Source organism: Microcaecilia unicolor, chromosome 11 (assembly GCF_901765095.1).
Source record: "Microcaecilia unicolor chromosome 11, aMicUni1.1, whole genome shotgun sequence".
Classification (NCBI taxonomy): Eukaryota; Metazoa; Chordata; class Amphibia; order Gymnophiona; family Siphonopidae; genus Microcaecilia; species Microcaecilia unicolor.
In genome coordinates this window covers 13087618-13112006 of record NC_044041.1, presented here as the reverse complement: position 1 = coordinate 13112006, position 24389 = coordinate 13087618, and the positions used below count along the sequence as shown (strand labels likewise).

At 44.2% G+C, this 24389-nt stretch overlaps 1 protein-coding gene across 2 annotated transcripts in view; it reads left to right on the top strand.

Annotated features, from left to right (window-relative positions):
- Positions 1-24389, top strand: part of LOC115480831 — a 70004-nt gene that overhangs the window by 14606 nt on the left and 31009 nt on the right. For both annotated transcript variants that reach the window (XM_030219761.1, XM_030219760.1), the window contains exon 2: positions 8630-8828. In XM_030219761.1, coding sequence (XP_030075621.1) covers positions 8630-8828 — 199 coding nt within the window. The remainder of the gene's footprint in view (positions 1-8629; positions 8829-24389) is intronic.

The window sequence follows — 24389 nt, the reverse complement described above, 5'->3', positions numbered from 1 at the left end:
ATTGTATAGAATGTTTGTACGTTTGGGAAGCTTGCCAGGTGCCCTTGGCCTGGATTGGCCGCTGTCGTGGACAGGATGCTGGGCTCGATGGACCCTTGGTCTTTTCCCAGTGTGGCATTACTTATGTACTTATGCCTACTATCAGTTACTATATTAGTATGGAGGATTCAGAAGAGCAGACACATGATGCTGTTCTTGAATCACTGCATGAAGCAGAAAGCACGCACTTATTCAGCATAGTACAGGGGTTCTCAAGTGTACAGCGCTGCGTACGTCTAGTAGCGCTATAGAAATGATAAGTAGTAGTCCTTGGGACACACGTAACCAGTCAGGTTTTCAGGATGCCGACAGTGAATATGCATGCGGTAGATTTACATACAGTGGAAGTAGTGCATGCAAATTTATCTCGTGCATATTCATTGTGGGTATCTTGAAACCAGACTGGCTTGCTGTGTCCCTGGGACTGGACTAAGAACCCCTGGAATTGTACTGTCTGCACCTGTGAGTAACAATTTCTGTTGTCTAGAAAATTATGCCGTTGTAACTCGTACAGCTTGCAGTGTTCAGCACTGCAGTGGTTTACTTACTCTCTGCAGGTTTGCTGAGGTTTGTTTTATATTTCTTTCTTGGTTTTGGCTTGAATTTAGGCTACTTTACGTAATGTTTATTTAAAAAATTAATTTGTTATCCAGAAATGATATTGTCTTGTTTTTGAGGGTTCCAGAGGAGATCCGGGAAATTATAGACCGGTGAGTCTGACGTCGGTGCCGGGCAAGATGGTGGAGGCTATTATTAAGAATAAAATTGCAGAGCATATACAAAAACATGGACTGATGAGACAAAGTCAGCACGGATTTAGTGAAGGGAAGTCTTGCCTCACCAATCTAATGCATTTTTTTTGAGGGGGTAAGCAAACATGTGGACAATGGGGAGCCGGTTGATATTGTATATCTGGATTTTCAGAAGGCGTTTGACAAAGTGCCGCACGAAAGACTCCTGAAGAAATTGCAGAGTCATGGAATCGGAGGTAGGGTATTATTATGGATTAAGAACTGGTTGAAAGATAGGAAGCAGAGAGTAGGATTGCGTGGCCAGTATTCTCAGTGGAGGAGGGTAGTTAGTGGGGTCCCGCAGGGGTCTGTGCTGGGTCCGTTGCTTTTTAATGTATTTATAAATGACCTAGAGATGGGAATAACTAGTGAGGTAATTAAATTCGCCGATGACACAAAATTATTCAGGGTCGTCAAGTCGCAGGAGGAATGTGAACAATTACAGGAGGACCTTGCGAGACTGGGAGAATGGGCGTGCAAGTGGCAGATGAAGTTCAATGTTGACAAGTGCAAAGTGATGCATGTGGGTAAGAGGAACCCGAATTATAGCTACGTCTTGCAAGGTTCCGCGTTAGGAGTTACGGATCAAGAAAGGGATCTGGGTGTCGTCGTCGATGATACGCTGAAACCTTCTGCTCAGTGTGCTGCTGCGGCTAGGAAAGCGAATAGAATGTTGGGTGTTATTAGGAAGGGTATGGAGTCCAGGTGTGCGGATGTTATAATGCCGTTGTATCGCTCCATGGTGCGACCGCACCTGGAGTATTGTGTTCAGTACTGGTCTCCGTATCTCAAAAAAGATATAGTAGAATTGGAAAAGGTACAGCGAAGGGCGACGAAAATGATAGTGGGGATGGGACGACTTCCTATGAAGAGAGGCTGAGAAGGCTAGGGCTTTTCAGCTTGGAGAAGAGACGGCTGAGGGGAGATATGATAGAAGTGTATAAAATAATGAGTGGAATGGATCGGGTGGATGTGAAGCGACTGTTCACGCTATCCAAAAATACTAGGACTAGAGGGCATGAGTTGAAGCTACAGTGTGGTAAATTTAAAACGAATCGGAGAAAATTTTTCTTCACCCAACGTGTAATTAGACTCTGGAATTCGTTGCCGGAGAACGTGGTACGGGCGGTTAGCTTGACGGAGTTTAAAAAGGGGTTAGATAGATTCCTAAAGGACAAGTCCATAGACCGCTATTAAATGGACTTGGAAAAATTCCGCATTTTTAGGTATAACTTGTCTGGAATGTTTTTACGTTTGGGGAGCGTGCCAGGTGCCCTTGACCTGGATTGGCCACTATCAGTGACAGGATGCTGGGCTAGATGGACCTTTGGTCTTTCCCAGTATGGCACTACTTATGTACTTATGTACTTATGACTCGGTCCCAGAGAGAGAGAGAGAGAGAGAGAAGGCTAAATTTACTAATGTGTATTTATTTATGTATGCATTCTTGTGTCTTACTATTTTCCAAAAACAGGTTTTGGTTCAAAGTGGCTTACGATTTTACATATTGATTAAAAGTTACAGTGATAGTTCGACAGTTTACATTTTGATTGAACTTACAAGGGTGGTTTGAAGAGTAATTCTGCGACCAGGGAGCTCACGTTTATAAATGCATTACATGTGTAAATGTTTTGGGATACTATCATATATGCACACTTATATATGTAAATGCTTATATAGTGCCTAAGAGCTGTTTTTTCAAATACCTGCTTAATTTGTATAGTGTGTAGGTGGAAGGGGGCATACGGAGGGACGGGGCTCCCACTTAGGCACATATCTTACAGGATACTGTTATGTTCGTCCCTGCTGTACTCAGGCACTTGCACTTATACCAGCTGGCTGGTGTAAGTGAGGTCACAGATCACTAAGTGTGAGGTGCATTGATCGCCAGTTATGTTAGTATTCTAGAAAAAGGAATCTAGGCACCTACCGTATATACTCGACTGTAAGCTGAGATTTTATGGCCCCAAAATTGGGATCTCGGTTTATAGTTGAGTTGGCATCTCGCTCTCCCCCCCCCCCTCCCCCCCCGTGGTGTGGTGATGGGCATGTCTCTCACCTGTCCACCTGTATGGCATTTCTCATACTGGTAAGCTTGGATGCTGATGCTGACAGACACAGAAGTAACTGCAAGCTGGGCCAGTCTTGGCCTTTAACAGCTTCTGGAGCCGGCAGGCCTTGAGCGTGCGCAGATGCTCAAGGTCCTGGACTGGCCGTGCTTGCAGTTACTTCTGTGTCTGTATCAGGGTCCAGGCTTACTGGTAAGAGAAATGCCAGTCACTTCAGGGAGGGGGAAGAAAGATGTGCCAGTAACCGCAGGGGAAGGGGAGGGAAGACAGAAATATCAGTCACTGTGGGAGGGAGAGAGGTAGAAGAGGGAGAGAAATGCCAGTCACTACGGGAGGAAGAGGGACACGCAGAGAGATACGGTCACAGCAGGAGGAAGAGGGACAGGGAAGAGGGAGAGAAATACTTGAATATAAGCCCTCGGCTTATATTTGAGTTAACATTTTTCTGGGGAAAAATGTTCTCAGCATATATTCAGATGGGCTTCTATTTGAGTATATACAGTAATTGGAAACACCAAGTTATAGATTGGTTTAGTTGGAAGGGGAAAGAAAGGAAAAGGAAAGATTTTTTGTTAACCTTTGCATGGATTAGGAGAGGTACGTGTAGCATTCAGGGCTTGCCCTGTGATTTACTGTCACTTGGAACAATGACATCTTAAACACGCTTATTGCTAATGTCACTTTTTAAAAAGAATGTCCTATATTTATTGCCAAATTCATTCCCTTTACAAGTAAAGACACAAGTGGAACCTAGGGAGTGCAGAGCTGGGATTTAATTTTTTTTTTCCTCCCCTAAACTTTTTCTTAAGCCTGGAGCTTGATCGGTGATGTTGCCAGTTAAGCAGAATCTATCTGTCCCCACAGCATAATGGGTCACTTTTCGTTACAGAAGAAAAATTAAAAATCCCAGCTCCTTGTTGCTTGAGGTTCCTCCCTCCTCTTGTTTTAGAGGTATCAGGAGACCCACTTACAGCACAGTGAAGCTGTGAAAATTCAAAGCACAGCTACACTGTATGGGACTAATTTATCTGTGCGGTGGGTATAATTCTGTCAGTCTAAGCAAATGGCGCATACTGTAATTGCACGACTATAAATCCGATTTAACACACAGAAATCGCTATCACAGAAACATTTAGCTGAGAATCCTTCATTGTTTTGTAAGTGCTGCTCTCGGAGAGTTAAAAAGGGCTTTTCCGAGACGTCCCATGCCTCAGCCAGTCTTTCAGGGCATCCACGATGAATATGAATGAGGTCATTTTTCAATCCCTGAGCATTCAGAGTAAGCAAATTTATCTCGTATGCATAATCATGTTTTTTTTTTTTTTTTTGCAAAGCAGGCTGGCTGTGGAGTTGCCAGGATCGGTTTGGAAAGCCCTGGGTAGTACTGGCTCCTTGGCTGCCTCATTTAACCCATAGCTCACAGTTACTGGGCTCAGCCCCCCTTGTCATCCTCCATCTAGTCTCTGTCTGCCCAGCCCCCCCCCCCCCCCCCCCCCCCACCACCCCCCCCCACTACTGGACTGGAGTTCACAGAAGCTTCCATCACCAGAAAAATTCACTGTATGCATTTGGTATAAGGTTTGGGTTTTGCTCCGAAGCAAAAATAAATGAATTTACCAAGGAAACAATGGAATAATCCTAGTAACTTCACTGTGGAAATACCAATAACCACAGCAATAGCATAGCCAAATTTTATTACATCTTTCTGAATGGTTAATAAGGCATATAGGGCCCCTTTTACAAAGGTGCGCTAGCGTTTTTAGTGCGCGCTAAAAATAAGCATGTGCTAAACACTAGAGACGCCCATATATTCCTATGGGCGTCTCTAGTGTTTAGCACACGCTGTTCATTAGCGCGGGCTAAAAACGCTAGCACGCGCTAATTTACAACAGATATTAACACAGCAGCCAGGCTGATATTCGGTAAAACACGCTTCGAAAGTGCCAAGCCCCTCCGAGAAAAACTGCACTTGCTCCCAATCAAGGAACGTATCACCTTCAAAATCTGCACCTTGGTCCACAAGATTATCCACGGTGTAGTCCCAGGATATATGGTCGACCTGATCGATCTCCCAACCAGAAACAGAACCAAAGCATCACGTACTTACTTGAATCTCCACTACTCGAGCTGCAAAGGACTCAGATACAAATTAACTCATGCATCCAACTTCTCCTACATAGGCACACAACTGTGGAATGCACTGCCAAAGTCTGTGAAAACAACCTACGACCATCTAAACTTCAGGAGATCATTAAAGATCTACTTATTCAGAAAAGCATTCTCCACCGACATAAATTAGATGCATCAACTCTGCAACACAGCAAAACCTTAGACTGTACTGGACACTATATATTCCTTCCTTCCCTTGATCCCTATGTACCCTGAATATACCAACCTACCCGACCTAACATCAAATTGTATTGTTTCCATACCGGACTTGGCGATCGCCTTTACGGTACTATGTAGGCCACATTGAGCCTGGAAATAGGTGGGGAAAACGTGGGATACAAATGTAACAATAAGTAAATAAGGTGATTTTAGAAGGTTATACTCAAAGGCACTTCTAGTACATGTTTGAAGGGCAGACCTAGGAAGTATATGTGTATTTCCTGTTTTGCAATAGCAGTACTCATATTTCAATAGATGGGAATTTATACTTGCTCAGAGTCGCTCATAGCCATCAGTTGTCTGTTTCTTGTACCTGGAGTTTGGAAGAGTAATTGAGTGGGAAATTGTGCTCACCCTTCTGAGATAACCATCTGAAAAAGCAAAAATGTGAGTTTTGAAGCTCAGCTTTTTAATTAGCTTCCCTTGGGCGTTCAGTTTTGTAAAGATGGGAAGGGAAGATACATTTGATACTTGATTTGTCTTTCATAAGTTTAGGGCATAATTGCGGCCCAGATAGATGTTGTTACCTTGTTTATTTGATGCATAACAAAGCATAATACCATAACCAAAGTTTTGATTAAGCTAGTGGAGGTTTTGACTGATGAACCTGTATCATGGTCTCTAATGCCAAATATGCATGAGATTTATGACAGTCTGTAATTCACGTTTGCTTTATAGTGAATACAGAGTTTCTGAAGTCTTTCCTCCTTAAAGATAACCCTCAGCATACTCTTTCTTGCCTATATTAGTAGTGTATCTCAGGGGCAAGTATCAGCAATTGGGTTAAATTTGTTATGTTATACCTTTGCAATTGGGGTAGTGAAGGGTTAGGTAGGTTCTTGCTGTTCTCATCACGTTTCTTATTGGTAGATCGATAAGTTCCGTCATGTAATCTGGTGCGAGTCCGTAGATGATTCTGCGGACTATTGTGCATATTTTGAATGTTATGCAAGCGTTAATAGGAAGCCAATGTAAGCTCTTAGGAGGGGTTTCGTGCTTTCAAAGCGTGTTTTTCTGAAGATGGGTCTTGGCAGCCGTGTTTTGTGCTGTCTGTAGTTTTCTTACGATTTGATCTTGCAGCCTACGTAAATACTATTGCAGTAGCCTACATGGGTTAGCACCATGGTTTGGATCAAGTTTGCGGAATGAGTCCCTGGGAAGTAAGGTTTTATACGTTTGAGCTTCCACATAGTATGGAACATTTTCTTGGTCGTGTTCTTAGCTTGGCTTTCTAGCGTTAGGTTGCGGTCAGTTGTTATTCCTAAGATTTTCAAGTGGTCTGAGATGGGAGGGATGAACCCTGTGTGTTAATTGCCGAGGGGGGAACATTATTGTATTTGGGTACACTTGTATCTTCTGACCATGAAACACAGCCTCCTCCTTAAAGTAAATCTTTACATGAAGTAACCACCAGGGTAGAGCAAGTTGAAATCGCATTAAAAACCAAAACAATTTCCTCAGAAATATTTCCTCAATTATTACTTTAAAAGACTGAAGCCTGTGAAAACTGGGATTACTTTAATCAGTGGGATCTGAGTTAGAGACTTAAGTATGTATGTTAAATAACTTCTGTTTTTTTAAAAGAGAAAGAATGTAATCAGATGTATTATTTTGAACTAATATTGGATAATCAGTATGTTTTCAATGAAATGAATTGACTATACACCGTATTGGGCTTGAAGAAGCCAACCAGATGATCAATGTGGAATAATGAATTAGATGAGTAATATCTGGGGATAAACAGGTTAATACCACGTTTTTATTTTCTGTTTACTGTTTTAATTGATCTCCTTGTCTTGTTTCACTCTCCCTATTTAGTGGTCTAAGGAAGAGAATAGAATTACCTGATTGAAATAATTCCTATATATTACCTTCTCTGTATTTCTGGCAAGTTGTTTTATCGCTTTGTAAAAATTTAAACTGGTTATAAATAAATAAATAAAAAAACCAAAAACAAAAAACAGTTAAATCGGAACCACCTGTGGTAGATGTTGAGTCCCTCGCTCCTTCAGCTGTCTTTTCACTAGAGAAGAGCTTGGAACATAGAAACATTATGCAAGGCAGTTAGGAAATTTTTAAGATTCCTCAAAGTTCTTGTTAAACAGTATCTGTAGAGAAAGCAATAAACCATTGGGAAATGAAGAGAACTAAATTTTTACTTGATAACTTCTCTAATGACTTAAGGTGGAGGATAAGGTGATTTTGATGGTAGACATGCCAGCTGTATTCTAAGATTGAACTTGTGGGTACATAACCTGTAGTTGTTTTGTGAACAAATTAAACATGGAGTCCAAGACATTGCCCGGTCTGTGAAGGTACAGATCTGAATGACCTTTCAGCATCCCCGGTATCCTAGTTGTCCATCAAGATATTCTTGTGGGAGATAGCTATCGTGATCACTCGGAACCAGCATAGGAACTGCACATGTCAAAGGGGAGTTCAGGAGAATCCCTCAGTGGTTGCTTCACAGGTGGCCAAAGCACTCCCTCCGGGTCTCCATTATAGAATCCTTCATGGACACAGATAACGATATTGTGGAGTCCTGCACCAGAAGTAAGGGAAGGAGTGGGAAAGGGAGCCCCCCCCCCCCTATTGCTACCAGATTGAACAGACTAGTGCTTGTCCATTGGTCCTTGAACCAGAGGAGTAAATGCTACTGGCCCCTTTTTCTTAACTCTCCTCTTACTCATACAAGGCACAAAGAAACAGGGGAGAGAGCCCAACTGGGAACCCACCAAGAATGAACTTTTTCTCCGTTACTCTTCTGTTGCTCCCCAGGGGCATTCTGTTCTGGGCACACCCCCCTCTTCCGGCATATGCCGGTGGCTGAGCCGTAGGGCGTCTTCCGTTTATGAGACTAGTGGTTGGATCACTGACGTATGTATGCGCCGGCCTCATGCTCAAAGTTGGTCATGGTGCTTCTGCTGGACATGTATTCCACATGGCATACCAGGTGCTCATTAAGTCCTCCCTCTTTCTCCCAATATGTGTGAGCGTTCTAATCCTCTTAGATCCATTCTTCAGATGTATGCTTTTTAATTGGGAACTGGTGACATGGTTCCGTGCCATTCATACAGTTCCCTTTTAACCAGTGTTACTTATTGTTTGGGTCTTGGAGTTAGCGGACTCCTTTTCAGTATTAGCTGAAGGCAAGTTATATTCAGGCACAAAATTATAGGTACTTATAGTGTTACTTAACCCTCTGTGTTCACTTAGCGCTCCTAAATCTTTTCCTGTTGCTCTTCCGCAGTCTCTACCCTATCACTGTTTGTTTCTGGAGCCCAACATCCTTGTAGGCTGTTTTTAATCCTTAACATTATAACTTTTCTCCTCTTCTCCCAGGCTCATCCTTCTGTGCGCATTAAAGGGACCGAACACAGCTATAACCCAGTGCTGTGCCAAGATGAACAGTGTGGAGCCACTTCCAAAGGGAAACACATGCACTGCCCTTTCTGTAGCGTTTCTGAGTCATACCAAGACCCCGTCATCCTGCGGGCACATTATCGGGTCAAGCATGTGGATAAAGGACTGGATTTTGCAGGTAAGCAGTCTGCGTCTTCTCCGTCATTTTTCTTCTTTCCTTTAAAAAAAAAAAAAAACAAGCAACAGGATTCAGAACAGCTATACGTGACTTGGTTTATTATCCTGATTAGTGAAGCAGTTTATAGTTCTGCTCACTTTACAAAAATAAATCTGATGTCAGCTGAGAAGCGACACGTTTTTGCTTGTCTATGAAACTCAGTTGCAGCTTTTGATGATCTTACAGTGGTAAAACTGTGTGACAAGACAGTGGTCAGAGCCAGTAGAACACTAGAGAGAGGTGATAATGCCTTTCTGTACAGGTTGCTATTGAGGTCTCATGTAGAGTATTATGTCCAATTTTAGAGGCTGTTCCACCAAACTCAGCTTGAGACAACGATGTAACATCCAGACAGCAATATTGAACAGAAATTCTTCCTCCAGCCTGCTTTTCACTCTGCCGCATTGCCTGCCAAGTGGCTGCTTTTCCCCTCAGGCCATGCATACTCGGTTTTGAAACTGAGCATGCGGGATGCGGGGGAAAAAGCAGCCGCAGAGGCAGGGCAGGCAATTGCGGCGGAGTGAAGCAGCAGGTTGGAGGAAGACTTCTTCTGCTGGCGGGGCCTCGAGATCCCGCCAGACAAGGTATTGTAGTTTGTGGCCGGTGGGGGGGGAGGGGCTGCAGTTCTGTCCCGGGCCTGGCTCAGTCTCTCGGCTGCCTTCCTTTTTGAGCTTTAAATCATGATGTCTGTTCTAGATTTCCTTTTCAGTGAAAAAGGTCTTCTTCTTCTGTACTGTTGGTACCTCTGAGGTATTTAAATGGCTCTACCATATCCCATTTTATCACTTCTCCTCTATAGAATATGTATATAGATCCTTAAGTCTTAGAGGGATCTTTAAGACCAATTTTGCACTGTTTACTTGCCTTGCTCTGGACTGTGTGTCTGTTTGATCATAACAGAAGTTCTTATTCCCTCTCCCCTCACCTTGCCTTGACCACTATGAACAACGTAAGTATGGGTATCCTCTTGATCCCCTCTGCAAACTTAAGATGTTTTTGACTCCTCATTTTCCTTCCCTAGATGCACATGCATAGCATGACCAAAAAGTGCCGATCCTTCCAAAATCTGCCACTTCTCGTCTGAACGTGCTACTGTGAACCTCATTTGCTTCTTCATTCTCACCTAGTCTACTGCAGCCTGCTCCTCACAGGTCAACTGCTGAACACTCACTCTCCATTACAGTCTGTTCTGAATTCATTGGCACAACTTAATCTTCCTCTGATACCAATATGACCATGTAACTCCTCTTCTTGAATCCCCGTGTTGGCTCACTATCTGATCTGGACCACTTGTCTTTGCCTACAAATGGATTCACTACTACTACTTAACATTTCTAGAGCACTACTAGGGTTACGCAGCGCTGTACAAATTAACAAGGAAGGACATTCCCTGCTCAAAGGAGCTTACACTCTAAAGGACGAAATGTCAAGTTGGGGCAGTCTAGATTTCTTGAATAGAGGTATAATGGTTAGGTGCCGAATGTGACATTGAAGGGGTGGGTTTTGAGTAGGGATTTGAAGATGGGTAGGGAGGGGGCTTGGCGGAGCCTGGAGTTGGCGGTGGTGGAGAAGGGTACCGAGAGGAGGGATTTGTCCTGTGAGCTGAGGTTTTCGGGTGGGAATGTAAGGGGAGATGAGGGTAGAGAGGTAATGAGGGGCTGCAGATCAGTGCATTTGTAGATTAGTAGGAGAAGCTTGAAACTGTATGCGGTACCTGATCGGAAGCCAGTGAAGTGATTTGAGGAGAGGGTGATATGAGTATAACAGTCCAGACAGAAGATAAGAAGCGCAGCAGAGTTCTGAACGGATTGTAGGGGGGATAGATGGCTAAGTGGGAGGCCAGTGAGGAGTAGGTTACAGTAGTCAAGGCGAGACGTAATGAGAGAGTGGATGAGAGTTCGGGTGGTGTGCTCAGAGAGGAAGGGGCGAATTTCACTCAGCAGGTGCTTCTCGTCCTCTCCTTTCTCATATTCCCTTACACCCCATTCCCACACTTCACTCATCATGCAGACTACAGTTACCTATTCCCTGGTCCAAAGCCAGTTCTTGATTCTGTACCTGGAACAACCTCCCTGAGAGCATATGCCATACCCTCTCTCTTGCCAGTTTAAAATCCAGCCTGAAAACACGTATCTGAGGCTGCTTTTAAAACTTAATCCTGCTCAAACCCATACATGGCCTCCTTTCTGTACTCATAAGTACGTAAGCACCGCCATACTGGGAAAAGACCAAGGGTCCATCAAGCCCAGCATCCTGTCTCCGACAGCGGCCAATCCAGGCTTCAAGAACCCGGCAACCCCCCCCCCCCCAAAAAACAAAACAAAAAAAAAACCATTTAATAATGTTCAATGGACTTTTCCCTCAGGAATCTGTCCAAACCCCCTTTAAATTCCGTAAGGCCAGCTGCTGTCACTACATTCTCTGGCAACGAGTTCCAGAGTCCAACTACATGCTGAGTAAAGAAAAACTTTCTCCTATTTGTTTTAAATCTACCATATTCTAGCTTTGTCCCCTGACACAAATTTCTCTCCCCAGAGGAGCTCTCATGAGCCTTCACTCCATGCGGCTGTTGTTGGAACTTTCATCAAGTTCAACTTGAGGAATCATTAATGATGTGTTATGTGGAAGGGCCTCAATTTTTGGAAGTCACTTCTCTTGGCATTATGCACCATGAAGGATTTTTTGACATTTTGGAAATTGCTTAAGGTATTTTTTTTCAGGAGGCTTTTAATTTTTTATATATTTAAATTTCTTTATTAATTTCAAATTAAACAAAGATACATCTCTTTGAATAGATACATCCATTTCAGACTTCAAAGAACATATAAAGAACATTATTACACAGAAATTTTCTTAAGAAATGGAATTATAGTCCACTAATATAAAATGGTGGATTCAAGACGGTATAAAGCCAAAGGAAGTTAGCATAAGAAATAAGTGAATTGAAGTATACTAGCAGCGGTTCTTTAAATGTTTTCGGGACTTGATATTTGGGTTAAGGCCTGGTTCCTCTTCATATGAAGGAAAGACCGCAATTGTTCAGGTTCAAAAAATATATATTTTTCCTCCTTAAATATCAACATGCATTTACACGGAAATCGTAACTGGAATATCGCCCCACTTGTAAGAGATTCCTGTTTCATGTCCAGAAATTTTTTTCGCCTCTGTTGTGTCCATCGTGCAGTATCTGGAAATATAGAGACCTTGCTTCCTTTAAATCCGGATGAATATTTTTAAAATAAAGTCTCATTAAAGATTCTTTATCCTGTAGAGAAACAAATGTTACAATTAAGGTTGCTCTAGTCTCTGTATTATCCATTGATTGCTCTAGAAAATTTGTTAAGTCCAATTTCTCAGGTAAATCAGGTTTAGGGAAATCATCATTTCCAGATAATAGATTTTTTGAAGTGGAGGTAATGATTGTTCGGGGTATTTGAATACCTCTTTCAAAAATTTTTCAAACATATCCTTGGGAGTGACAAACTTAGATTTGGAAAATTAACAATCAGGAGGCTTTTAATTTTTAACAATTTTTATTGATGACAAATTATAAAACATAATCTTTTTCCAACTTAACAGGTTCCACACGAAGGTACAGTTCTCAAAGTAGGGTCTTAACAATTTTTTACATCATTACTAACACTCATCTTATGTTTTTATAGATTCGCCCCTCCCTCCTCCCCATCTCCCATCCCTACCCCACATTCAACTTTGAAACTTTAATTCCACTGAACAGCTTCTTTTTTTATTACACCAATATCATTCTATAATAAAACTCACCCTCAACATTCTGAGGACACTGACATCACTGTCAGGTCCTCCGGGCACTTCCTTCCGGTTCGAAGCCTTCGTGGTAGTGAAGCCACCGAAAACACAGTGTTAGGGCCCCGCCCTCGCATCAAACGTGATGACGTCGAGGGCGGAGCAACATCAGCAAATTAAAGGTGGCGTGCCGAGGTCAGCAACAATGGCGGACGAACGCCGACGGGGTGAGTAGGGAGGGAGGTGGGGGGTGAGGTCCGGAAGGAACCGTGCTAGCGCCCGTTTCATTGCCGCAAGAAACGGGCATGTTTTACTAGTCATTCTATAATCGACTGCTCATATGCTATACCTTCCCACTTCTAATTCCTCCCCATCCATGTCCATAGATTTGGAGTCTCATGACGCTCTGGGCCATTGCTCGAGGTTCAGGAGGCTTTTAAATAACTTGTAGCAGTTCTCGTTTATCTAATTAAGATTTATGTTTAGTTAGGTTAATGCGTTTAGTATTTTTGGTGTTTTATTATGAATAGAAACATGGAAAAATGTAGGCAGGTAATGACGATATGGCCTATCCAGTCTGCCCATCCCATCTATTCTCCCTGTCACTCGCTTAAATATCTTAGGTACTTGTCCAAAGCTCTCTTGAATTCAGAAACTGTTTTTGTCCCCATTACTTCCACCGGGAGGCCATTCTGTCATGAAGTATTTCCTCGGGTTACTTCTGAGTCTATCCCCTTTCACCTTCATCCGACGCCCCCTCATTCTAGAGCTTCCTTTCAATGGAGGGGTTGACCTAGTGGTTAGGGTGGTGGACTTTGGTCCTGAGGAACTGAGTTCGATTCCCACTTCAGGCACAGGCAGCTCCTTGTGACTCTGGGCAAGTCACTTAACCCTCCATTGGCCCATGTAAGCCGCATTGAGCCTGCCATGAGTGGGAAAGCGCGGGGTACAAATGTAACAAAAATAAAATAGATACTATTGGAGATTCTACATGGAATGTTGCTACTACTGGAGATTCTACATGGAATGTTGCTACTATTGGAGATTCTACATGGAATGTTGCTATTCCACTAGCAACATTCCATGTAGAAGGCTGCGCAGGCTTCTGTTTCACAGAAGCAGAAGCCTGCGCGGCCACATTGGTGATCTGCAAGGGCCGACTTCTACATGGAATGATGCTAGTGGGACTCTGGGCAAGTCACTTAACCCTCCATTGCCCCATGTAAGCCGCATTGAGCCTGCCATGAGTGGGAAAGCGCAGGGTACAAATGTAACAAAAATAAAATAGATACTATTGGAGATTCTACATGGAATGTTGCTACTATTGGAGATTCTACATGGAATGTTGCTACTATTGGAGATTCTACATGGAATGTTGCTATTCCACTAGCAACATTCCATGTAGAAGGCTGCGCAGGCTTCTGTTTCTGTGAGTCTGACGTCCTGCACGTACGTGCAGGACGTCAGACTCACAGAAGCAGAAGCCTGCGCGGCCACATTGGTGATCTGCAAGGGCCCGACTTTGCTAGTGGAATAGCAACATTCCATGTAGAATCTCAATAGTAGCAACAGTGGAGGAGTGGCCTAGTGGTTAGGGTGGTGGACTTTGATCCTGAGGAACTGAGTTCGATTCCACTTCAGGCACAGGCAGCTCCTTGTGACTCTGGGCAAGTCACTTAACCCTCCATTGCCCCATGTAAGCCGCATTGAGCCTGCCGTGAGTGGGAAAGCACAGGGTACAAGTGTAACAAAAATAAAATTGAAAGAGACTTATCTCCTGTGTAATCACTACATCAGCTTTGTAAAGGGAGCCCTAAGTTTGCACCTGATGAAATGGAGGGTTAAGTGACTTGCCTAAGGTCACAAGGAGCCACAGTGGGATTTGAACTGGGTTCTTCTAGTTCTCAGACCACTGTTGGATTGTAAACTGCCTAGTATTTTGAATAGAGCAGTCTAGAAGTTATGGAAATAAATATAAAAGTAAAGATTGGTCTTGTGTCTTGCTTATATTTGTCTTAGGTTGTTGGCTATAAGAAACCAGGCCTGTTTAATATGTGCATCTGTAAAGTGCTGCATACACTTGATATCACTATATAAACGTTAATAATATTCGGGCTGACCCGAAAGCTCACTGTAACTCCATATGGGAAACATAAGTACATAAGTAGTGCCATACTGGGAAAGACCAAAGGTCCATCTAGCCCAGCATCCTGTCACCGACTGGCCAATCCAGGTCAAGGGCACCTGGCACGCTCCCCAAACGTAAAAACATTCCAGACAAGTTATACCTAAAAATGCGGAATTTTTCCAAGTCCATTTAATAGCGGTCTATGGACTTGTCCTTTAGGAATCTATCTAACCCCTTTTTAAACTCCGTCAAGCTAACCGCCCGTACCACGTTCTCCGGCAACGAATTCCAGAGTCTAATTACACGTTGGGTGAAGAAAACTTTTCTCCGATTCGTTTTAAATTTACCACACTGTAGCTTCAACTCATGCCCTCTAGTCCTAGTATTTTTGGATAGCGTGAACAGTCGCTTCACATCCACCTGATCCATTCCACTCATTATTTTATACACTTCTATCATATCTCCCCTCAGCCGTCTCTTCTCCAAGCTGAAAAGCCCTAGCCTCCTTAGTCTTTCTTCATAGGGAAGTCGTCCCATCCCCACTATCATTTTCGTCGCCCTTCGCTGTACCTTTTCCAATTCTACTATATCTTTTTTGAGATACGGAGACCAGTACTGAACACAATACTCCAGGTGCGGTCGCAGCATGGAGCGATACAACGGCATTATAACATCCGCACACCTGGACTCCATACCCTTCCTAATAACACCCAACATTCTATTCGCTTTCCTAGCCGCAGCAGCACACTGAGCAGAAGGTTTCAGCGTATCATCGACGACGACACCCAGATCCCTTTCTTGATCCGTAACTCCTAACGCGGAACCTTGCAAGACGTAGCTATAATTCGGGTTCCTGGGACTCTGCTTCGTGGGCTAGAAGGAGCTGGGGATGCTGCATGCGGAAGATAGCTTTATTCACACTCCCGGCTGTCCAATTAATATGCAATAGTGACACCTAGTGGCCAGAATTAGAGCAGCATTCCAGAAAGGTTCTTTGCTGCAGTGGCTGTACTGATTTGGGAGGGGAAATAAAGTAGGACATAATTTCCCAGGTAATTCTGAATGAAGGCTTGTGGTGCAGTAGCCCAGTAGAAGCCGGTTCCATTTGAACTGGAAGCCCGAAGGAGAAGGAGGAAACTGCTGGGCTAAAAAAAAACAAAAAAACCCTTAAAGAAAATGACAGAAAAAAAACAGATACATGAAACAACCATTTAGTGAAGGTAGTAGCTAACAATTCAAGAAGGATTCCTCACAAATAAAGGAAAGGCAGAGATCAGTTGTGGTCTGTGGTATTGCAAGAAGAAGCAAATTCTGCAGATGAGATGGTCCTTAAATTTCTTATTTACCATCAGATTCCACTACTAGTACTATTACTACTACTTATTTCGATAGCGCTACTAGACATATGCAGTTCTGTACACAAAACTTGCTTTTTCTGTCCCCAGTTTATTTATTTATTTGTGCATATGCTATACCGCAAATTGATCCAGAAATGGCAACTAAGCTGTTCACAACACTATATACAAAATTCAAATTTTGTGCTAATGCTGGGGGAGGGAGGAGAAGATAGGGTGCAAAGAACCTATGGCAGTGGGGTTAAACAAGGCTGCAAAGAGATTGAGTTGAGCCTTAAACGACTGAAGGGGTATTTTAAGCTAATGTTGCCATACATAAAACAAAAGGATATACTATTTCCAGAAGCTGGTACGCAAAATACAGGAAGGACTGGGACAGAAAGTTTCCAGTTTAGTCATGATACGGATAACATACAACTGTTCATCCTTTTGGCTAAGGATCAGGCAGATCCTATTGAAAAATGAAATCTCTGCCTAAGACCTTGAAATCAAGCTCTGGTAAAAACGGAGATGTTGTGGGTTGCTGAGAACAACCTGTAGGACTTAAAATTTCTTCCTAGGATGAACAGTCTCTTCGTACAACTACAGTCTGTGATGATCAAGCTTTGTTTCATATTGGTGCTGTCACTTGCAAGGCCTGAGTTAGACATAGTAACATAGTAGATGACGGCAGAAAAAGACCTGCACCGACCATCCAGTCTGCCCAACAAGATAACTCATATGTGCTACTTTTTGTGTGTACCCTACTTTGATTTGTACCTGTCCTTTTCAGGGCACAGACCGTATAAGTCTGTCCAGCACTATCCCCGCCTCCCAACCACCGGCTCTGGCACAGACCGTATAAGTCTGCCCAGCACCATCCCCGCCTCCCAACCACCGGCTCTGGCACAGACCGTATAAGTCTGCCCAGCACTATCCCCGCCTCCCAACCACCAGCCCCGCCTCCCAACCACCGGCTCTGACACAGACCGTATAAGTCTGCCCAGCACTATCCCCGCCTCCCACCACCGGCTCTGGCACAGACCGTATAAGTCTGCCCAGCACTATCCCCGCCTCCCAACCACCAGCCCCGCCTCCCAACCACCGGCTCTGGCACAGACCGTATAAGTCTGCCCAGCACTATCCCCGCCTCCCAACCACCGGCTCTGGCACAGACCGTGTAAGTCTGCCCAGCACTATCCCCACCTCCCAACCAGCAGCCCCGCCTCCCAACCACCGGCTCTGGCACAGACCGTATAAGTCTGCCCAGCACTATCCCCGCCTCCCAACCACCGGCTCTGGCACAGACCGTGTAAGTCTGCCCAGCACTATCCCCACCTCCCAACCAGCAGCCCCGCCTCCCAACCACCGGCTCTGGCACAGACCGTATAAGTCTGCCCAGCACCATCCCCGCCTCCCAACCACCGGCTCTGGCACAGACCGTATAAGTCTGCCCAGCACTATCCCCGCCTCCCAACCAGCAGTCCCGCCTCCCACCACCAGCTGTGGCACAGACCGCATAAGTCTGCCCAGCACTATCCCCGCCTCCCAACCACTAGCCCCGCCCCCCAACCACCGGCTCTGGCACAGACCGTATAAGTCTGCCCAGCACTATCCCCGCCTCCCAACCACCAGCCCTGCCTCCCAACCACCGGCTCTGGCACAGACCGTATAAGTCTGCCCAGCACTATCCCCGCCTCCCAACCACCAGCCCCGCCTCCCAACCACCGGCTCTGACACAGACCGTATAAGTCTGCCCAGCACTATCCCCGCCTCCCAACCACTAGCCCCGCCCCCCAACCACCGGCTCTGGCACAGACCGTATAAGTCTGCCCAGCGCTATCCCCGCCTCCCACCACCGGCTCTGGCACAGACCGTATAAGTCTGCCCAGCACTATCCCCGCCTCCCAACCACCAGCCCCGCCTCCCAACCACCGGCTCTGGCACAGACCGTATAAGTCTGCCCAGCGCTATCCCCGCCTCCCAACCACCAGCCCCGCCTCCCAACCACCGTATTGAGCTCAGTGTTCTGTCTCTGACACTGACCAGTTTGAGTAACAAGTGCCTGGTACATTTCAAAAAGTAGATCAATTTCTCATAACTCATTTCAAGATTATGTAAAGGCTTTCTGAAATCAAGCTGGCCGATCATTTCTCATGGACTCTTCTTTCAAGAAATTACTACTACTACTTAACATTTATAAAGCGCTACCAGGGTTACGCAGCGCTGTACAATTTAACACAAAGGACCAAACCTCTTTTGAATCTCACAATGTTAATCATCTTCAGGCAACAGATTCTAAACTTAATTATGCCTTGATAAAATATTTTCTACAATTCGTTTTTTGGTTTGCTGGTTGTTACTTTCAAGGAGTGTCCTCTTGGCTTAATGTTGGAAATGATTAATAACTGACCTCAAATTTTAACCGTTTCACCCCACTGGTGATTTTTAAAACATCTATCGTACCCCTGTCTCTTCCAAGCTGAAGAACCCTAATCTTTTTAACCTTACTTTGTAAGAAAGGTGTTCCTTTGTCTTTATTTTTTTGTTGTTGACCACCTGTGAACCTTTTCCAACTTTATGCACGTAGTACTCAAGGCCTAGATACATCAGGGACCTACTCTGTATACAGAGGCTTAATGATATTCTGCGTTTTGTTCACCATCCCTAAAATTGTTTGCCTTTTTTCCCCCTTAATAGTGCTTTTAATGAATGTGATATGTTAGGGTGGTGGACTTTGGTCCTGGGGAACGGAGGAACTGAATTCGATTCCCACTTCAGGCACAGGCAGCTCCTTGTGACTCTGGGCAAGTCACTTAACCCTCCATTGCCCCATGTAAGCCGCATTGAGCCTGCCATGAGTGGGAAAGCGCGGGGTACAAATGTAACAAAAATCAAATAGATACTATTGGAGATTCTACATGGAATGTTGCTACTATTGGAGATTCTACATGGAATGTTGCTATTCCACTAGCAACATTCCATGTAGAAGGCTGCGCAGGCTTCTGTTTCTGTGAGTCTGACGTCCTGCACGTACGTGCAGGACGTCAGACTCACAGAAGCAGAAGCCTGCGCGGCCACATTGGTGATCTGCAAGGGCCGACTTCTACATGGAATGTTGCTAGTGGAATAGCAACATTCCATGTAGAATCTCCAATAGTAGCAACAGTGGAGGAGTGGCCTAGTGGTTAGGGTGGTGGACTTTGGTTCCCACTTCAGGCACAGGCAGCTGCTTGTGACTCTGGGCAAGTCACTTAACCCTCCATTGCCCCATGTAAGCCGCATTGAGCCTGCCATGAGTGGGAAAGCGCAGGGTACAAATGTAACAAAAATAAAATAGATACTATAGGAGATTCTACATGGAATGTTGCTACTGTTGGAGATTCTACATGGAATGTTGCTACTATTGGAGATTCTACATGGAATGTTGCTATTCCATTAGCAACATTCCATGTAGAAGGCCGCGCAGGCTTCTGTTTCTGTGAGTCTGACATCCTGCACGTCAGACTCACAGAAGCAGAAGCCTGCGCGGCCACATTGGTGATCTGCAAGGGCCGACTTCTACATGGAATGTTGTTAGTGGAATAGCAACATTCCATGTAGAATCTCCAATAGTAGCAACAGTGGAGGAGTGGCCTAGTGGTTAGGGTGGTGGACTTTGGTCCTGAGGAACTGAGTTCGATTCCCACTTCAGGCACAGGCAGCTCCTTGTGACTCTGGGCCAAGTCACTTAACCCTCCATTGCCCCATGTAAGCCGCATTGAGCCTGCCATGAGTGGGAAAGCGCGGGGTACAAATGTAACTAAAATAAATAAATATACCATTCAACACTAACAATTCAATTTATCGCAACACCATATTCTTCTGGACCTTAGTGGCAACTTTTTTCACATGGACCACTCAATCCACGGTTTGCCTGTTTCCTCATCGGTCGCTGTTAATTAATTACCATTTATAACCCTTCATAGTACTACCAAAACTTTAAAATAAATTCTCTCTCTTACATTTTATATCTGAGCTCAACACACCACTTATCTTAATTCTCTGATGGACCTGCTGCCAATATGCCATATCTTTTATTTCCAACGTTTTTTTAAATTGAAAATTCAACATAATAACACATTGACCACAGGAATACCAGATATGTGTGTTAACTAGACAACAATAAAACCTGTTTTCACATTAAGTCTATTTTCTCCCCCCCATGCCCCCCCTTACCAACCTATGAAGAGTCCCTTCCTTACCCTATTACGGGAACTGATTGTTCATCCCCCTCCCCCCTCCCATACCGACCCACTGAACGCTCAACATATCCTATATAATAAAACTCACCCTCAACGTTCTGAGGATACTGACGTCACTGTTAGTACCTGCGGGCACTTCCGGTTCGAAGGGTTCGTGGTGGTGAAGCCACCGAAATTGCTGTGTCTGGGCCCCGCCCTCGTGTCAAACGTGATGACGTGGAAGGGCGGAGCAATGGCGTCAGTGGCTTTACAACCAACAAGGACTCGGGAGATGAAGGTGGCGTGCGTTGACGAGGTCCGGAACAATGGCGGTCAGTGGCTTCACAACGCCGAAGGGGTGGGTAGGGAGGGGGGGGTTCGGGAGGAAAACCTTGCTAGCGCCCATTTCATTTGCTCCAGAAACGGGCATGTTTTACTAGTTCAAAATAAGGCTCCTGCCTCTGGGTGACAGAGAGGCCAGGTAGGGGTTTGCCTTTTTTTTTACAGCTATAGCACTTTCAGTTAAACATTTCAGTGTGTTATCCACAATGAACCTAAGAGATATTTTCTGATTAGTGATCCCTAATGTAGAACTCAGCATTGTTCCTGTCAGTGGGGTTGTTTTTCCCAAAGTGCATGTGTCCACATCAAATTTCAGATGTTATTTAGATGCCCAGTATCCAAGTATCACAAGATCCTTCTGCAATTCCTCACAGTCCTCTGCTGTTTTAAGGACTTTGAGGTTATGCAGATGATACAAAATTATTCATACATTGCTTTTTCTCCAGGTCATTTATGAATATGTTAACATCACAGGTTCTAGGACAGATCCTTGGGGCACTGCACTATTAACTGCTTTTGCATTTAGAAAACTGGTAGTTTAATCTTACTTTTTTGTGTGTGTGTGTGTGTTTTAACCAGTTTCCAATCCACAGTTAACCCTCCATTGCCCCATGTAAGCTGCATTGAGCCTGCCATGAGTGGGAAAGCGCAGGGTACAAATGTAACAAAAATAAAATAGATACTATTGGAGATTCTACATGGAACGTTGCTACTGTTGGAGATTCTACATGGAATGTTGCTACTATTGGAGATTCTACATGGAATGTTGCTATTCCACTAGCAGCATTCCATGTTAGAAGCCTGCGCGGCCACATTGGTGATCTGCAAGGGCTGACTTCTACATGGAATGTTGCTAGTGGAATAGCAACATTCCATGTAGAATCTCAAATAGTAGCAACAGTGGAGGAGTGGCCCAGTGGTTAGGGTGGTGGACTTTGGTCCTGGGGAACTGAGGAACTGAGTTCAATTCCCACTTCAGGCACAGGCAGCTCCTTGTGACTCTGGGCAAGTCACTTAACCCTCCATTGCCCCATGTAAGCCGCATTGAGCCTGCCATGAGTGGGAAAGCGCGGGGTACAAATGTAACAAAAAAAAACAATAAGAAAAGGAGATAATCTTCAGATCAGATGCATTTACAGAACAACAAATTTTAAAAGGCCTCCGGGAATAATATGGGAAACTTAGAGGGGCATAATTGAACGGCGCCGGCCATCTATATGGCCAGCGCTGCAAAGAGCTGTCCCAGACCGTATTATCGAAAAAGAAGGCCAGCCATCTTTTGTTTCGATAATACGGTTGGGGCCGGCCAAATGTCAGAGATGGCCGGGTTTGAGATGGCCGGCATCGGTTTTCGCCGATAATGGAAACTGAAGCCGGCCATCTCAAACCTGGCCAAATCCAAGGCATTTGGTTGTGGGAGGAGCCAGCATTTGTAAACTTTGGCTGGCTCTGCGACGGAAAGCAGTTGGAGCCAGCCAAAATCGGCTTTCCATTATACCGATTTGGCCGGCTTGAGGCGATAGCTGGCCATCTCCTGATTTGTGTCAGAAAATGGCCGGCGATCTCTTTCGAAAATAAGCTGGTTAGTCTAGTTCCAGACAAAATGGTAGACTCCTCTCTGAAAAGCCAAATTACCATATAGATAGGCACAGTTTAATAAGAACGAACCAACATGGATTTACCAAAAGGGAGTCTTGCATTACCAATGTTGTTAAATGTTTTTAAAGATGTTAATTAACATGTACATAAGAGTAATTATATGGATTTTAAGAAGGTATTTAAGAAAGTTCTTAATGAGACTTCTCAGGAAATTAAAAAGTCGCTGCCCTGTTGTGAATTGATTACTGGTTAAAAAAATAGAAAACAAAGACGGTTTTCCCAGTGTAGAAGGATAAATAATGGGGTCCCCTAGGGATCGCGCCTTCTGTCTCGCTGCACCCTACGCCTGGAATAAACTTCCTGAGCCCCTACGTCTTGCCCCATCCTTGGCCACCTTTAAATCTAGACTGAAAGCCCACCTCTTTAACATTGCTTTTGACTCGTAACCACTTATAACCACTCGCCTCCACCTACCCTCCTCTCCTCCTTCCTGTACACATTAATTGATTTGATTTGCTTACTTTATTTCTTGTCTATTAGATTGTAAGCTCTTTGAGCAGGGACTGTCTTTCTTCTATGTTTGTGCAGCGCTGCGTACGCCTTGTAGTGCTATAGAAGTGATAAATAGTAGGTCTCTTGTAACCAGAGCTAATGTTGTGATGTCATAATGCCTCAGGCCACCAATAAGAGCCAACCTCATCAGTGATGTCACAATGGCTTGATTGTCCTATACTTGGCTCACTTTTATTACATAGCTCTTTGAGCAGGGACTGTCTTTCTTCTATGTTTGTGCAGCGCTGCGTACGCCTTGTAACGCTATAGAAATGCTAAATAGTAGTAGTAGTAGACCTTCCCTACACCCCTTCCATTGCACTCCGCTCCATGGATAAATCCTTCTTATCTGTTCCCTTCTCCACTACTGCCAACTCCAGACTTCGCGCCTTCTGTCTCACTGCACCCTACGCCTGGAATAAACTTCCTGAGCCCCTACGTCTTGCCCCATCCTTGGCCACCTTTAAATCTAGACTGAAAGCCCACCTCTTTAACATTGCTTTTGACTCGTAACCACTCGCCTCCACCTACCCTCCTCTCCTCCTTCCTGTACACATTAATTGATTTGATTTGCTTACTTTATTTCTTGTCTATTAGATTGTAAGCTCTTTGAGCAGGGACTGTCTTTCTTCTATGTTTGTGCAGCGCTGCGTATGCCTTGTAGCGCTATAGAAATGCTAAATAGTAGTAGTAGTAGATCTCTACCGGGACCAGTGTTGTTTAGCATATTTATAAAGATCTTGAATTGGGAATGAGTGAGCCGATCAGCTTTTCAAATGACAGAAAATTATTCAGTTAAAACTCAATCAGATTGTGAAGAGTTGCAGGGTGACTTTGTGAGACTGGGGAGTAACTATCTCAATGGCAGATGAAATTTAACGTGGATGAATGCAAAGTGATGCACATAGGGACAAAATGAAGTTGCACACCTGTAATGGATGTTACGACTACTACCTATTTCTTTAGTGTCACTAGACATACGGAGTCAGGTTCACCATGGTGACGTATAAAAGATGGCAGTTTGCTATTGATCGAGTGATATAAAATTTAGAAATTACTTTTGGCAAGAATTTCTGATGAGTCCTTCAATAGAAATCAAACAAAATAAAACATGGAAAAGAAAATAAGATGATACCTTTTTTATTGGACATAACTTAATACATTTCTTGATTAGCTTTCGAAGGTTGCCCTTCTTCGTCAGATCGGAAATAAGCAAATGTGCTAGCTGACAGTGTATATAAGTGAAAACATTCAAGTATTACTATGACAGTCTGACAGGGTGGGAGGATGGGGGTGGGTCGGAGGTATGCATGGGGACATCAAAGCATATCATTGATATTCTAACAGGATGGGTGTGGATAGGTGAGGGGAGGGTGATCAACAGAGACATACAGCTTTATGGTTTATAATGGGCTAGGAACCCCAGGTCCTTGTTAAGTCCTTTCTGTTGGGTGTTAAAATATTCAATCGTTCTGACTTCAAAGGTCTTACGTTCTTGTATGGTTTTAAAGTTACCTTTCAGGATTCTCACTGTGAAGTCACTGGTACAGTGTCCTGGTCCTGTAAAATGCTGACCAACAGG